The 13,452-nt window shown below is 44.2% G+C and overlaps 1 protein-coding gene across 5 annotated transcripts in view; it reads right to left on the reverse strand.

Moving 5' to 3' along the window:
• The window catches only part of wu:fj29h11 (uncharacterized), a 67,471-nt gene that overhangs the window by 18,262 nt on the left and 35,757 nt on the right, over window positions 1-13,452 (reverse strand). For all 5 annotated transcript variants that reach the window (XM_045710175.2, XM_045710173.2, XM_045710174.2 and 2 more), the window contains 10 exons: window positions 13,054-13,163; window positions 12,648-12,875; window positions 12,358-12,448; window positions 9,388-9,592; window positions 9,144-9,291; window positions 8,770-8,947; window positions 8,494-8,671; window positions 1,454-1,580; window positions 1,158-1,277; window positions 88-238 (listed from right to left, as the gene is read on the reverse strand). In XM_045710175.2, coding sequence (XP_045566131.2) covers window positions 88-238; window positions 1,158-1,277; window positions 1,454-1,580; window positions 8,494-8,671; window positions 8,770-8,947; window positions 9,144-9,291; window positions 9,388-9,592; window positions 12,358-12,448; window positions 12,648-12,875; window positions 13,054-13,163 — 1,536 coding nt within the window. The remainder of the gene's footprint in view (window positions 1-87; window positions 239-1,157; window positions 1,278-1,453; window positions 1,581-8,493; window positions 8,672-8,769; window positions 8,948-9,143; window positions 9,292-9,387; window positions 9,593-12,357; window positions 12,449-12,647; window positions 12,876-13,053; window positions 13,164-13,452) is intronic.

Consider the following 13,452-nt stretch of genomic DNA (forward strand, 5'->3'; position numbering starts at 1 on the left):
TGTGAGGTATTACTGCAAGGGTGCATTTTAAATGGGCAATTTGGGTGAACCTTGAGGAGAGCACCAGTGTGTGTGTGTGTGTGTAACCTTGGATGATGAAGCGGAAGCCGAAGCTTCGGAGAGGCAGGAAGGCGAAGACTGGCTGCTTCTGGGGCGGGGCTCGGATGTCACTTCCTGTGAGGTCATCACCCAGCTGGAAGGCCAGGGCGAGCTCAGTGGACTCCACTTCATCTTTGATCTAACGGGGAAACATATCCCCGTTACACCATGATCATCATTACATTTGGCACATTCTAATAGTTCCTTTTTGCCGGCCCTTCTTCGAAATAATCACTGATCTGTCTTCACTTGATTTGTGAAAGCTATGTGGAGCCTTGCTTTTACCCTTCCCATGAAGTTAGATAAGTAAGCCCTCATGGACGAGAGGAAAGGAAAGTACTCAAACACGGACAATCACCAGGCAGTCACTGAGACAAGTGCTCTGTTTTGCCAATGACCAGAGGACAACTCCCACAGAGAGACAAGAGAATACCTGAAAAATATTAGAGTTTGAACACTGACTATAAACAGCATCTCAATATGCACTGTCACAATGGGAACCCCATTAAAATTAGCCTCACTGTTTTTGATAAACCATGTAACATCTGTGAGTCTGTTCATTCTCTGATCCGTCTCTACTGTTGCATAACCTCACTGCAGGTAACTGGCAGCTGGCTCTCTGGGGGGAGAGAGGGTGGAGGGATAAAGGAGAGAGAGAGAGAGAGGGAGGAGCGAGAGAGAGCAATAAAGAGGGAGAGAGAGGAAGAGGGGAAGAGAGAGAGAGACAGCGAGAGAGACAGAGATAAAGAGAGGGATGGGGGAGAAGGGAAGCCAGACTGAAAAAAGGCAATTCTATCAGACGCATCAACAAAACGTGTCTGTGCCTGGTCTTTCATGTCAAATATTCCTCCCAGCAGTGGAAATTAATTCACTACACCTTCCTAATGAGAGAGCCTGCATGTCTGACAGAGAGCAGAAGAAGCTTTCCGTCTCAGCGGTGTAGACAGAGGAACACTTACATAACACCCACACACACACACACACAGACAAGGAGATGAGAGGATCAGGGGTGTGTGTGTGTGTGTGTGTGTGTGTGTGTGTGTGTGTGTGTGTGGTACCTTGGTGGGGTGCAGTGTGTGTTTGACCACCAGCCAGCGTTCTGTTCCCTCAGTGTGTTCCACCTCCAGGACGCTGTGACTCAGGTCTCTACGTGTCATGGTCACCATCCGCTTCTCAGCCTGGCCAGGGAAACACACAGAGAGAGATAAGTCAGATGTCAGCAAACAACAGTCCAGTCTGAAACCAACTCCTTGCCTCTACCACTCGGTGTTTGTACATTGGAAGCAATATGGTGGAAGCTCCTCTAAGCCAATTGAAAGGCGTGGTGGAGCCATGACCTTTGTGTGTGTGTTACCTGGTTGTAGATGGTGATAGATCGTAGGCGATGTAGGAAGAGCAGCAGAGAGGGGTGGACATCGTGGAACAGGTTTCTGGTCTGGTAGCACTCCGAGCGCAGTGGCAGACAGATCTTAGTGGTCCAGCTGACAGAACACAAACATTCAACATTGATGTGACTGCCTCTACATAGTAAATGACTGAGTATAGACGGTTCTGCTCGCCTGAGTTAGAGAGTTTATCTATATTTTTTTTCGTAGCCGTCTATTTACCACCACAAACCAACGTTGGCACTAAGAACGCACTCAACGAGCTGTATAGGGCCATAAGCAAACAAGAAAATTCTCACCCAGAGTTGCCGCTCCTAGTGGCCGGTGATTTTAATGCAGGAAAACTGAAATCCATTTTATCTCAATTTTATCAGCATGTCATCGGTGCAACAGAGACAGAAAAAAAAAACTCTAAATCCCCTCTACTCCACACACAGAAACTCATATAAAGCTCTCCCTCGCCCTCCATGTGTCAAATCTGAACATAACTCTATCCCCCTGATTCCTGCTTACAGACAAAAACTCAAACATGAAGTACCAGTGATGCGCGCAATACGGAAGTGGTCCGATGAAGTGGATGCTAAGCTACAGGACTGTTTCTCTATATGTTCCGGGATTCATCCGATGGCACTGAGGAGTTAACCACCTTAGTAACTGGCTTATTAATAGGTGCATCAACGACATCGTCCCCACAGTGACCGTACGAACATATCCCAACCAGAAGCCATGGGTTAAAGGCAAAATATGCACTGAGCTAAAGGCTGGAGCTGCCGCTTTCAAGAAGCGAGACACTAATCTGGACGCTTATAAGATATCCCACTACGCCCTCTGACAAACCATCAAACAGGCAAAGCGTCAATAAAGGAGCAAGATCGAATCCTACTACACCGGCTCTGACGCTCGTTGGGTGTGGCAGGGCTCGCAACCTAACCGTGATTACAAAGGAAAATCCAGCCGCGAGCTGTCCAGTGATTCAAGCCTATCAGATAAGATAAATACCTTTAATGCTCATTTGGAAGCAAACAAAATTGAACCATGCGTGAGAGTAGGGCTGTTACGGTAACCGTATTACCGCCACACCAGCAGTCCCGAGTCATGACCGCAGTCAAATTCCACGTGACCGTTGAGTCAAGGTAACTAGGCTTCTCCAAAACTGTGATGCCGCTGATGGTCATTAGTAGCCTACCAAATTTGCTAACTGCCAACGGCTTCGCTAATAGCCTGGTACTCAGCTCTCTATTGTCCCTCTAATCACTCTGATATCAATACAAATGAAATCGAAAATGATATCAAACACTTCATGAGAGCCCATAAGCTCATGTTGAGCAAGATTTCTATAGGCTATGCATTTGATTGAGAAAACAGAGTTTTGATGGCCTCTTTAAAATCTTCTATAGGCTAGGCAGGGCTCTCCAACCCTGTTCCTGGAGCGCTACCCTCCTGTAGGTTTTTGCACTCCAATCCCAGTTGTAACTGACATGAATCATCTTATCAACCAGCTAATTATTAGAATCAGGTGCGCTAGATTCGGATTGGTATGAAAACCTACAGGACGGTAGCTCTCCAGGAACAGGATTGGATAGCCCTGGGCTAGGTCTACTGTATTTATTTCTCAACTTTACTAATATTAAGCATATTGCTTCACTTTACAACTGGAGTAGAGGTCGACCGATTAATCGGAATGGCCGATTAATTAGGGCCGATTTCAAGTTTTCATATCAATCGGAAATCGGTATTTTTGGCCGCCGATTTGGCCAATATTATATAAATATATATATTTTTTTACACCTTTGATTTAACTAGGCAAGTCAGTTTAAGAACAAATTCTTATTTTCAATGATGGCCTAGGAACGTTGGGTTAACTGCCTTGTTCTGGGGCAGAATGACAGATTTTTACCTTGTCAGCTCAGGGATTCAATCTTGCAACCTTACGGTTAACTAGTCCAACGCTCTAACCACCTGCTTTACATTGCACTCCACGAGGTTACGCAAATGCATAAGAAGCCAAGGTAAGTTGCTAGCTAGCATTAAACTTATCTTATAAAAAACAATCAATCAATCATAATCACTAGTTAACTACACATGGTTGATGATATTACTAGTTTATCTAGCCTGTCCTGCGTTGCATATAATCGCTTAGGTACACGTTGCTCCAACCATAAACATCAATGCCTTTCTTAAAATCAATACACAAGTGTATATTTTTAAACCTGCATATTTAGCTAAAAGAAATCCAGGTTAGCAGGCAATATTAACCAGGTGAAATTGTGTCATTTTGCGTTCATTGCACGCAGTCAGAGTATATGCAACAGTTTGGGCCGCCTGGCTCGTTGCGAACTAATTTGCCAGAATTTTACGTAATTATGACATAACATTGAGGGTTGTGCAATGTAACAGGAATAACGTTTTGTTTTCGAGATGATAGTTTCCGGATTCGACCATATTAATGACCGAAGGCTCGTGTTTCTGTGTGTTATGTTATAATTAAGTCTATGATTTGATAGAGCAGTCTGACTGAGCAGTGGTAGGCAGCAGCAGGCTCGTAAGCATTCATTGAAAATAGCACTTTCGTGCATTTTGCCAGCAGCCCTTCGCAATGCATTGCGCTGTTTATGACTTCAAGCCTGTCAACTCCCAAGATTAGGCTGGTGTAACCGATGTGAAATGGCTAGCTAGTTAGCCGGGTGCGCGCTAATAGCGTTTCAAACGCCACTCGCTCTGAGACTTGGAGTAGTTGTTTCCCCTTCCTCTACATGGGTAACGCTGCTTCGAGGGTGGCTGTTGTCGATGTGTTCCTGGTTCGAGCCCAGGTAGGAGAGAGAAGAGGGACGGAAGCTATACTGTTACACTGGCAATACTAAAGTGCCTATAAGAACATCCAAAAGTCAAAGGTATATGAAATACAAATCGTATAGAGAGAAATAGTCCTATAATTCCTATAATAACTACAACCTAAAACATCTTACCTGGGAATATTGAAGACTCATGTTAAAAGGAACCACCAGCTTTCATATGTTCTCATGTTCTGAGCAAGGAACTTAAACTTTAGCTTTTTTACATGGCACATATTGCAATTTTACTTTCTTCTCCAACACTTTGTTTTTGCATTATTTAAACCAAATTGAACATGTTTCATTATTTATTTGAGGCTAAATTGATTTTATCGATGTATTATATTAAGTTAAAATAAGTGTTCATTCAGTATTGTTGTAATTGTCATTATCACAAATAAATAAAAAATAAAAAATATATATATATATAATAAAAATAAATAAAAAAAACAGCAGATTGTTTTTTGGGCCTCCAATAATCGGTATCGGCGCTGGAAAATCATAATCGCTCGACCTCTAAACTGGAGTAGCCTACCTGGCTGGCATGAAAATGAACCATTGGAAAAGCACCCTCCATTCTCCATTTAAGTGTATACGGATGACATGCACTTTGTTCCCACCCCCCTGTTCCGACAGGTGCATGATAATGGCCCATTCTAAATCAAAACTAATTTCACACATACAGTGCCTTCAGAAAGTATTCATACCCCTTGACTTATTCCACATTTTGTTGTGTTACAGCCTGAATTCAAATTAATTAAATATATATATATATATATATATATTTCTCACCCATCTACACACAATTCCCCATAATGACAAAGTTTTAAAAAATGTAATTTTATTTATGAAAAGAAAAATCACATTCACATGAGTATTCAGACCCTTTACTCAGTACTTTGTTGAAGCACCTTTGGCAGCGATCACCGCATTGATTTTTCTTGGGTATGACGCTACAAGCTTGGCACACCTGTATTTGGGGAGTTTCTCCTATTCTTCTCTGCAGATCCTCTCAAGCTCTGTTAGGTTCGATGGGGAGCGTTGCTGCACAGCTATTTTCAGGTCTCTCCAGATGTTCGATCGGGTTCAAGTCAAATAACATTTTATTAGTCACATACACGTGTTTAGCAGATGTTATTGTTGGTGTAGCAAAATGCTTGTGAGTCCAGACTCTGGCAGGGCCACTCAAGGACATTCAGAGATTAATCCCGAAGCCACTCCTGCGTTGTCTTGGCGTGTGCATAGGTTCGTTGTCCTGTTGGAAGGTGAACCTTCACCCCAGTCTGAAATCCTGTGCACTCTGGAGCAGGTTTTCATCAAGGATCTCTCTGTACGTTGCTCTGTTCAACTTTGCCTTGATCCTAGTCTCCCAGTCCCTGCAGCTGAAAAACATCCCCACAGCATGATGCTGCCCCCCACCATGCTTCACCGTAGGGATGGTGCCAGGTTTCCACCAGACATGACACTTGGCATTCAGGCTAAAGAGTTCAATCTTGGTTTCATCAGACCAGAGAATCTTGTTTCTCATGGTCTGACAGCCCAAGCAGGCTGTCATGTGCCTTTTACTGAGGAGTGGCTTCCGTCTGGCTACTCTACCATAAAGGCCTGATTGGTGGAGTGCGTCCGAGAGGGTGGTCATTCTGGAAGGTTTTCCCATCTCCACAGAGTAACTCTAGAGCTCTGTCAGAGTGACCATCGGGTTCTTGGTCACCTCTCTGACCAAGGCCCTTCTCCCCCGATTGCTCAGTTTGGCCGGGCGGCCAGCTCTAGGAAGAGTCTTGGTAATTCCTAACTTCTTCCATTTAAGAATGATGGAGGCCACAGTGTTCTTGGAGATCTTCTATGCAGCAGAACGTTTTTGGTACTCTTACCCAGATCTGTGCCTCGACACAATTCTGTCTCAGAGGTCTACGAACAATTGCTTTGACCTGATGGCATGGTTTTTGCTCTGACATGCACTGTCAACTGTGAGACCTTATATAGACAAGGGTGTGCCTTTCCAAATAATGTCTTATCAATTGAATTTACGACAGGTGGACTCCAGTCAAGTTGTAGAAACATCAAGGATGATCAATGGAAACAGGATGCACCAGAGCTCAAATTCAAGTCACATAGCAAAGGGTCTGAATAATTATGTAAATAATGTTTTTTATTTTTAATACATTTGCAAACATTTCAAAAAAACTGTTTTTGCTTTGCCATTATGGGGTATTGTGTGTAGATGTTTTAATTAATCAATTTTAGAATAAGGCTGTAACGTAACAAAATGTGGAAACAGTCAACGGGTCTGAATCCTTTCCGCAGGCACTGTAGATTTCAGTCATAACCGTAACTCGGCCACTCAGGAACTTTCTCTTTTTGGTAAGCAACTCCAGTGTAGATTTGGCCTTGTGTTTTAGGTTATTGTCCTGCTGAAAGGTGAATGTAACATTTGGAAAAAGGTGATGGTGTGTGAATACTTTCTGAAGGCACTGTATACTATTTAGTATATGTAAAGACAAGATTAAATTGAGAATAGTATGATGGGTGAGAATATTATCACTTGTGAATGATGCCCATCGTGTGCAGTCTAAGGTAAGAAACAACGCCTGCCCCTTTTTCCTTGACTTTTTCAAATCATAGTCACATGCAACATGTTGCCTAGCCCAAAGGCCTATATGTTTTGAGGTTTGTTTCGCAACTAAAGTGGCCAAATAACTCCAAAACATGGCCTATAGGCCTAGGATCCACAGCCTACAGAGCCTAGCGAGCCACGCAATTGCTCAATGACTGACCTCTATTTCAAAAAGTATCCCAGCTTTCTCGTGGTGCTATATTTATTGGTCAATTCTTAAAGTTAAGCACATTAATCCGCTTTACAACTGGTGCTATTCAAGTGCAGGCTGCAGATTACTTTTTGTGAGCCATTCTAAATAAAACATTATTTCACACATATATTAGTAGGTTATATGTAAAGACCAGATTAATTTGAGAATAGTCTGATGGGGTGAGAATATTATCAAGCGCTTGTCAAATTGTGAATGCGACTGATGAAGTGTGCAGCCTGCGCAAGAAACAGAGCAGAACTCATGCCTTTCATGTGACTTCTATCAAATCATCATTAGAGTCGCATCAAGCGGCTTTAGAATGTATTAAACAAATCATAACACAGCCTAACGTTTGAGTCACAAATAAAGTTGCATAAATAACTAAATTAAGCACAAAATAGCCACACGTGCACTGATTTTCTTGCACCGGTTGTATGCACACTCACTGGAGTCTACCCACACACACACACCACACACACACACACTCGCTGGAGTCTCCCCCACCCACACACCACTCGCTGGAGTCTACCCACACACACACACACACTCGCTGGAGTCTACCCACACACATACACACTCGCTGGAGTCTACCCACACACATACACACTCGCTGGAGTCTACCCACACACACACACACACACACACTCGCTGGAGTCTACCCAGCACACACACACACACACACACTCGCTGGAGTCTACCCACACACACACACACTCGCTGGAGTCTACCCAGCACACACCACTCGCTGGAGTCTACCCAGACACACACTCGCTGGAGTCTACCCAGACACACACTCGCTGGAGTCTACCCAGACACACACTCGCTGGAGTCTACCCAGACACACACTCGCTGGAGTCTACCCAGACACACACTCGCTGGAGTCTACCCAGACACACACTCGCTGGAGTCTACCCAGACACACACTCGCTGGAGTCTACCCAGACACACACTCGCTGGAGTCTACCCAGCCACACTCGCTGGAGTCTACCCACACACTCGCACATACTGCACTGACACGCCGACACACAAACAACATACGCGGGGCACACGCATGTTGACGCCCACACACACACACACACACACACACACACACACACACACACACACACACACACACACACACACACACACACACACACACACACACACACACACACACACACACACACACACACAGCACAGCACAGACACAGACACAGACACAGACACACATTCACATCTCTGCTGCTAGTTTATTCTCTGTCCTGATTGCCCCTACCTACATGTACATATTACCTCAACTACCTCGTACCCCAGCACATTGACTCGGTGCCGGTGCTCCATGTAGAAAGCCTCGTTACTGTTATTTTATTGTGTGATGCCACCACTAACCTGGTATGTGTGTGGTTGGCCAGGTGTGTGTTGAGAGGTCTCTCGTCGTCGACCCAGTGTGGCAGGATGTATCCCATGGGGCCACTGGTCTTGTTGAAGCACAGATGGAATCCGTTAGAGTGGATCTCAGGACAGTCAGTCACCTTGAACACGGATTTAAAGCCTATTCCCTTCTGACCTAAGGAAGGAGAAAGATGTGGAGAAACAGTTGAGAAAATACTTTTGGTGCACCTCAGATCTAGTCTTAGATGGGTTTCAAACTCTTTTAGCTGTTACCTATGTATCCGTATTTGTGTTTGCCCTTGGTGCTGCGGCCCACGTCACAGATGGCCCGAATGTTTTTCTCCTGGAAGCCTGTCTCGTTGTTTAGGACAGTCACACAGTCTTTCTCCACAACAAAGGCCAGCGCAGGGATAGCCCCCCCCTCTGTCGGGTAACTGTTATCATCAGCGTTCTGTGAATAGCACAATGAAGAAAGCACATTCTAAGTGCATTGCATACAGTAGATCTCAAAACACCTGGATGAGCTCAGGCAGAGAGAGAGAGAGAGAGCGCAAGAGAGAGCGAGAGGGATAAACAAGACAGAGGAGACAGGGAGAGAGAGAGAGAAACGAAAGCGAGAGAGGGAGACAGAGGAGAGAGTCAGTCACCTGTATGAGTTCCAGTACAAAGTGTGTGTCTTTGCTGTAGAGTTCAGTGGACAGCCGGTCCAGACTGCGCCCCAGTCTCTCCTGGTGAACAGTCATCAACCTCTGACCCTCCTCATTCAGCTCTACTCCAATACCAAACTCACTCTTCCTGTAACAGACAGCATTGTGAGACCAGGGTAGTGTTTCTATTCATGTATTGTATCATTTTATACGTTAGGGAGTATAAAGGAGGTTAAAGACAAACCTGATGTCATCAATGATGTCCTTGTGGCAACCTACTCTGCTCTCTGATTGGCTATCAGCATTGTCCGCTTTCTCAGGCTCAGCCAATGACTTCCCTTCCTCTCTGTCTTCCTCCCCGTTTCTCTCGGTGTGTTTGTCTCCGAGTGTCTCCAAGATCTCAGAGCTCAGCTCATACAACTCATCATCGTCGTCTTCATCCCAGCCATCTGAAGGACGAAGATCTGTTAGAAATCTGACTGTATTTTGACTACTAGGGATGTGACAAATTGAACACGTATCTTAACGTTTAAACCAGTAGGCTGGAACCAAAATATAATTGTTTTGTTTTGTTCTGAATAGAACCACTATTTTTTTTGTTTCGTTCAACTGTTCCGACCAGCAAAATAAAGTTCTGAACCAGTTTGAACCACAAAAAAAGTACTGTTTATTTTTTTTACATTTAGCTTATTAATACCCCCCCCTAGAGTGGATGTCAACACCCCAGTGGAAATCTAATTAGCAATCCACTGCATCCAACAATGTCGCACCTTCGCATCTGTGATGAAAGGTGACAGAGCTAGAGCGGTGTTTGTCAGACCATGAGACATCTCGAAAATCTTTCTCACAAAATCTTTCTCACAAGATTTCTCACAAAATCGCCTGTAGCATGCGAACGGTTTGGCCTAGAAACTATACTGAACAAAAATAAACGCAACATACATACATTTAAAAGATTTTATTGAGTTACAGTTCATATAAGGAAATCAATCAATTTAAATAAATTCATTAGGCCCTAATCTATGGATTTCACATGACTGGGAATACAGATAAAGTATGCAGACCCGGGTTCGATCACAATCGGCCGTGATCTGGAGTCCCATAGGGCGGCGCAAAATTGGCCTAGCATCGTCCGGGTTAGGGGCTTCACTCGGCTCATCGCACTCTAGCGACTGCTTGTCGGGCGCCTGCAGGCTGACCTTGGTCGTCAGGTGAACGGTGTTTCTCTATGACACATTGGTGCGGCTGGCTTCTGGGTTAAGCGGGCGGGTGTTAAGAAGCGTGGTTTGGCGGGTCATGTTTCAGAGGACGCATGACTCGACCTTCGCCTCCCGTGTCCGTTGGGGAGTTGCAGCGATGAGACAAGATCGAAATTGGGGAGAAAAAGGGGGTAAAAAAGTCAGAATCATGTGTGACCACCATTTTCCTCATGCAGGGCGACATGTCCTTCGCATAGAGTTGATCAGGCTGTTGATTGTGGCCTGTGGGATGTTGTCCCACTCCTCTTCAATGGCTTTGCGAAGTTGCTGGAAATTGGCGGGAACTGGAACACGCTGTCGTACACGTCGATCCAGAGTAGAGGTTGACCGATTAATCGGCATGCCAGATTTCAAGTTTTCATAAAAATTGGTAATCTACATTTTTGGACACCGATTATGGCCAACTACATTGCACTCCATGAGGAGACTGCGTGGCAGGCTGACCACCTGTTACACGAGTGCCGCAAGGAACCAAGGTAAGTTGCTAGCTAGCACTAAACTTATCTTATAAAAAACAATCAATCTTCACATAATCACTAGTTAACTACACATTGTTGATAATATTACTTGGTTAACTAGCTTGTCCTGCATTGCAAATAATTAATGCGGTGCCTGTTCATTTACCATCGAATCACAGCCTATTTCGCCAAACGGGTGCTGATTTAACAAGCGCATTCGCGAAAAAAGCACCGCCGTCGCACCAATGTACCTAACCATAAACATCAATGCCTTTCTTAAAATTAATACACAAGTATATATTTTTTTAAATCTGCATATTTAGTTTAGAAATTCATGTAAGCAGACAATATTAACTAGGGAAATTGTGTCACTTCTCTTGTGTTCTGTGCAAGCTGAGTCAGGGTATATGCAGCAGTTTGGGCCGCCTGCGAACTGTGTGAAGACCATTTCTTCCTAACAAAGACCGTAATTAATTTGCCAGAATTTTACATAATTTTGACATAACATTGAAGGTTGTGCATTGTAACAGCAATATTTAGACTTATGGATGCCACCCGTTCAATAAAATACGGAACGGTTCCGTATTTCACTGAAAGAATAAATGTTTTGTTTTCAAAATGATAGTTTGCGGATTTGACCATATTAATGACCACTTTTGTGCTCAAACATTTTTAGGATATTGCCAATTTTGACTTTCTGGCTGTGGTAACTAGTGGAAACCCTACCAGACGGCGCTCACTTTACTGCTGTCCCCTACTCACTCAGCAACGATGGTATTAATTACGTTTTAGGTTCTCTGTTGTGTGCCTCTCCTTCATGTTCTCAGTTGTCAGTATGTACTTCATGCCCCGCTTCTCATTAATGTGATGGCTCGTTGCAATGATGTTCGACAGCGTGTTCATAGATGTCCAGCAATCTGTTAACGCCACGTATGGTGTTTGAGAGCTCGAGCTCTGTACTCGCAGAGGAATCATTGTACAATTTCTCCATCAGGGTCGTCACGGTTTTTCGACAAGGCATCTTGTAGTCTGGTTCTAGATATGCCATTAGGGTATTGAAACCGACATCCTCTACCATTGACAAAAGCTGCATATCAACTGCAATCATTTCTGTAATCAGCGCTGTGATTCTCTCCTTCTGTTCCTTAGGACTTCGCTGCTGTTGCTTCCCTGTCTCACTCTGTGCCATTTTTCCAACTGTTAACGACAATGACGTGCGGAGCGCTGTATATCCATGGCAAAAAAACGGGAAAGATGCAGATCTCCTCCTACTAACGTTACAGCATTGTTACATTAGGTACTTGTAAATAAAAAAAATCCCTTTATAATGATGATATGAGCCTGTTTGGAGTAGTTTTGTGATAACTGCACTGTGATTTTAATTTTGTAAGAAAATATATATATATTTTTGGTTAGGGATTTTTCTAAAACGTTAACGATCCCAATGTTGTTTAAACATTCACTACATAACCCATAATGCTCTAGTGCTCTCCTCACCTGCGTGCTGTGGCTGAGTGGGGTGGGAGGAGTCAGAGCTGTAGTCCTCTGGGAACTCCTCATCCTCACTGAGAGAATCCACAGGAGCAGGCTGGAGATAGGATAAGAAAGAGCGAAAGGGGGAAGATTTTATACAAAGCAAAAAGTGGAGCTTTAGACTATAAAAACAAAACAGCTACAGATAAAAAAACTATGGATAAAAAAACAATTTCAATTCATTAAATAAAATGTAAATTTGAAATATAAACTTAATTGACCCCATCACTGATGGTAATCTCCCCTGTTCTGACCTTGGTCTGGTCGGCTGGTGGTGTTTGGGTCTGGTTCTGGTTTAGGTCCTGGTTCTGTGGTGGGCTGAGCTTGGTGTGGTAGTCCTTGACCCAGTCTGTGATGCCAAGCACGATGCCCAGCTGGTGCAGACAGTTGAGGTGGCGCAGGTTGGACCGGGCTGTAGACAGCAGCACCGCTTTAGACTTGGCCTGGCCGCCCAGCACCCGAGAGAAGGGCTCCAGAAACACCTAAAAGGAGGGGGATGGAGAGAGGTTATACGGTCCAAATTGATTACAGAATTTCTTTCCACTCATGGCTGGTTTTGAATATGAACTGTAGGGCTCCCTGTGGGCCCTGGTCAAAAGTAATGCACTATATAAGGAATAGGGTGCCATTTCAGACACAACCTGTGACTTGAACCCTGACCTGTTGCAGCAGGGCCCGGCAGGTTCTGGTGGGGATGCGGATCAGACAGTCCAGGAGGAAGAGAGCCACAGAGCTGAAACACGACCCGTCCTCCTCAGCCCGTGACAGATCTGAAGACACAGCTTATAAATTATATATATATATAAAATATTCTTATTGGACTTCTGTTCACAACCACCCCACCACCCTCACACAGACTTTAGAGAGTTCCTAGGGCTCAATAAAACTTTTGCCCGATTGCGATTTATCCCCAAATTTAGTTTTCTCCGTTTTCTTTTCTAAGGTTTCCCTTTTTCAAAATGTTTTCAGGTTTTTGCTCTCAATTTTAGGGCTAGACATTCGGGGCTGCCGCTGGCCCGGCAACATCTGCTGAGCACACCGGGCCAGATAATCAAGCTT

This window comes from Salmo salar, chromosome 28, assembly GCF_965601325.2.
Source record: "Salmo salar chromosome 28, fSalSal1, whole genome shotgun sequence".
NCBI lineage: Eukaryota > Metazoa > Chordata > Actinopteri > Salmoniformes > Salmonidae > Salmo > Salmo salar.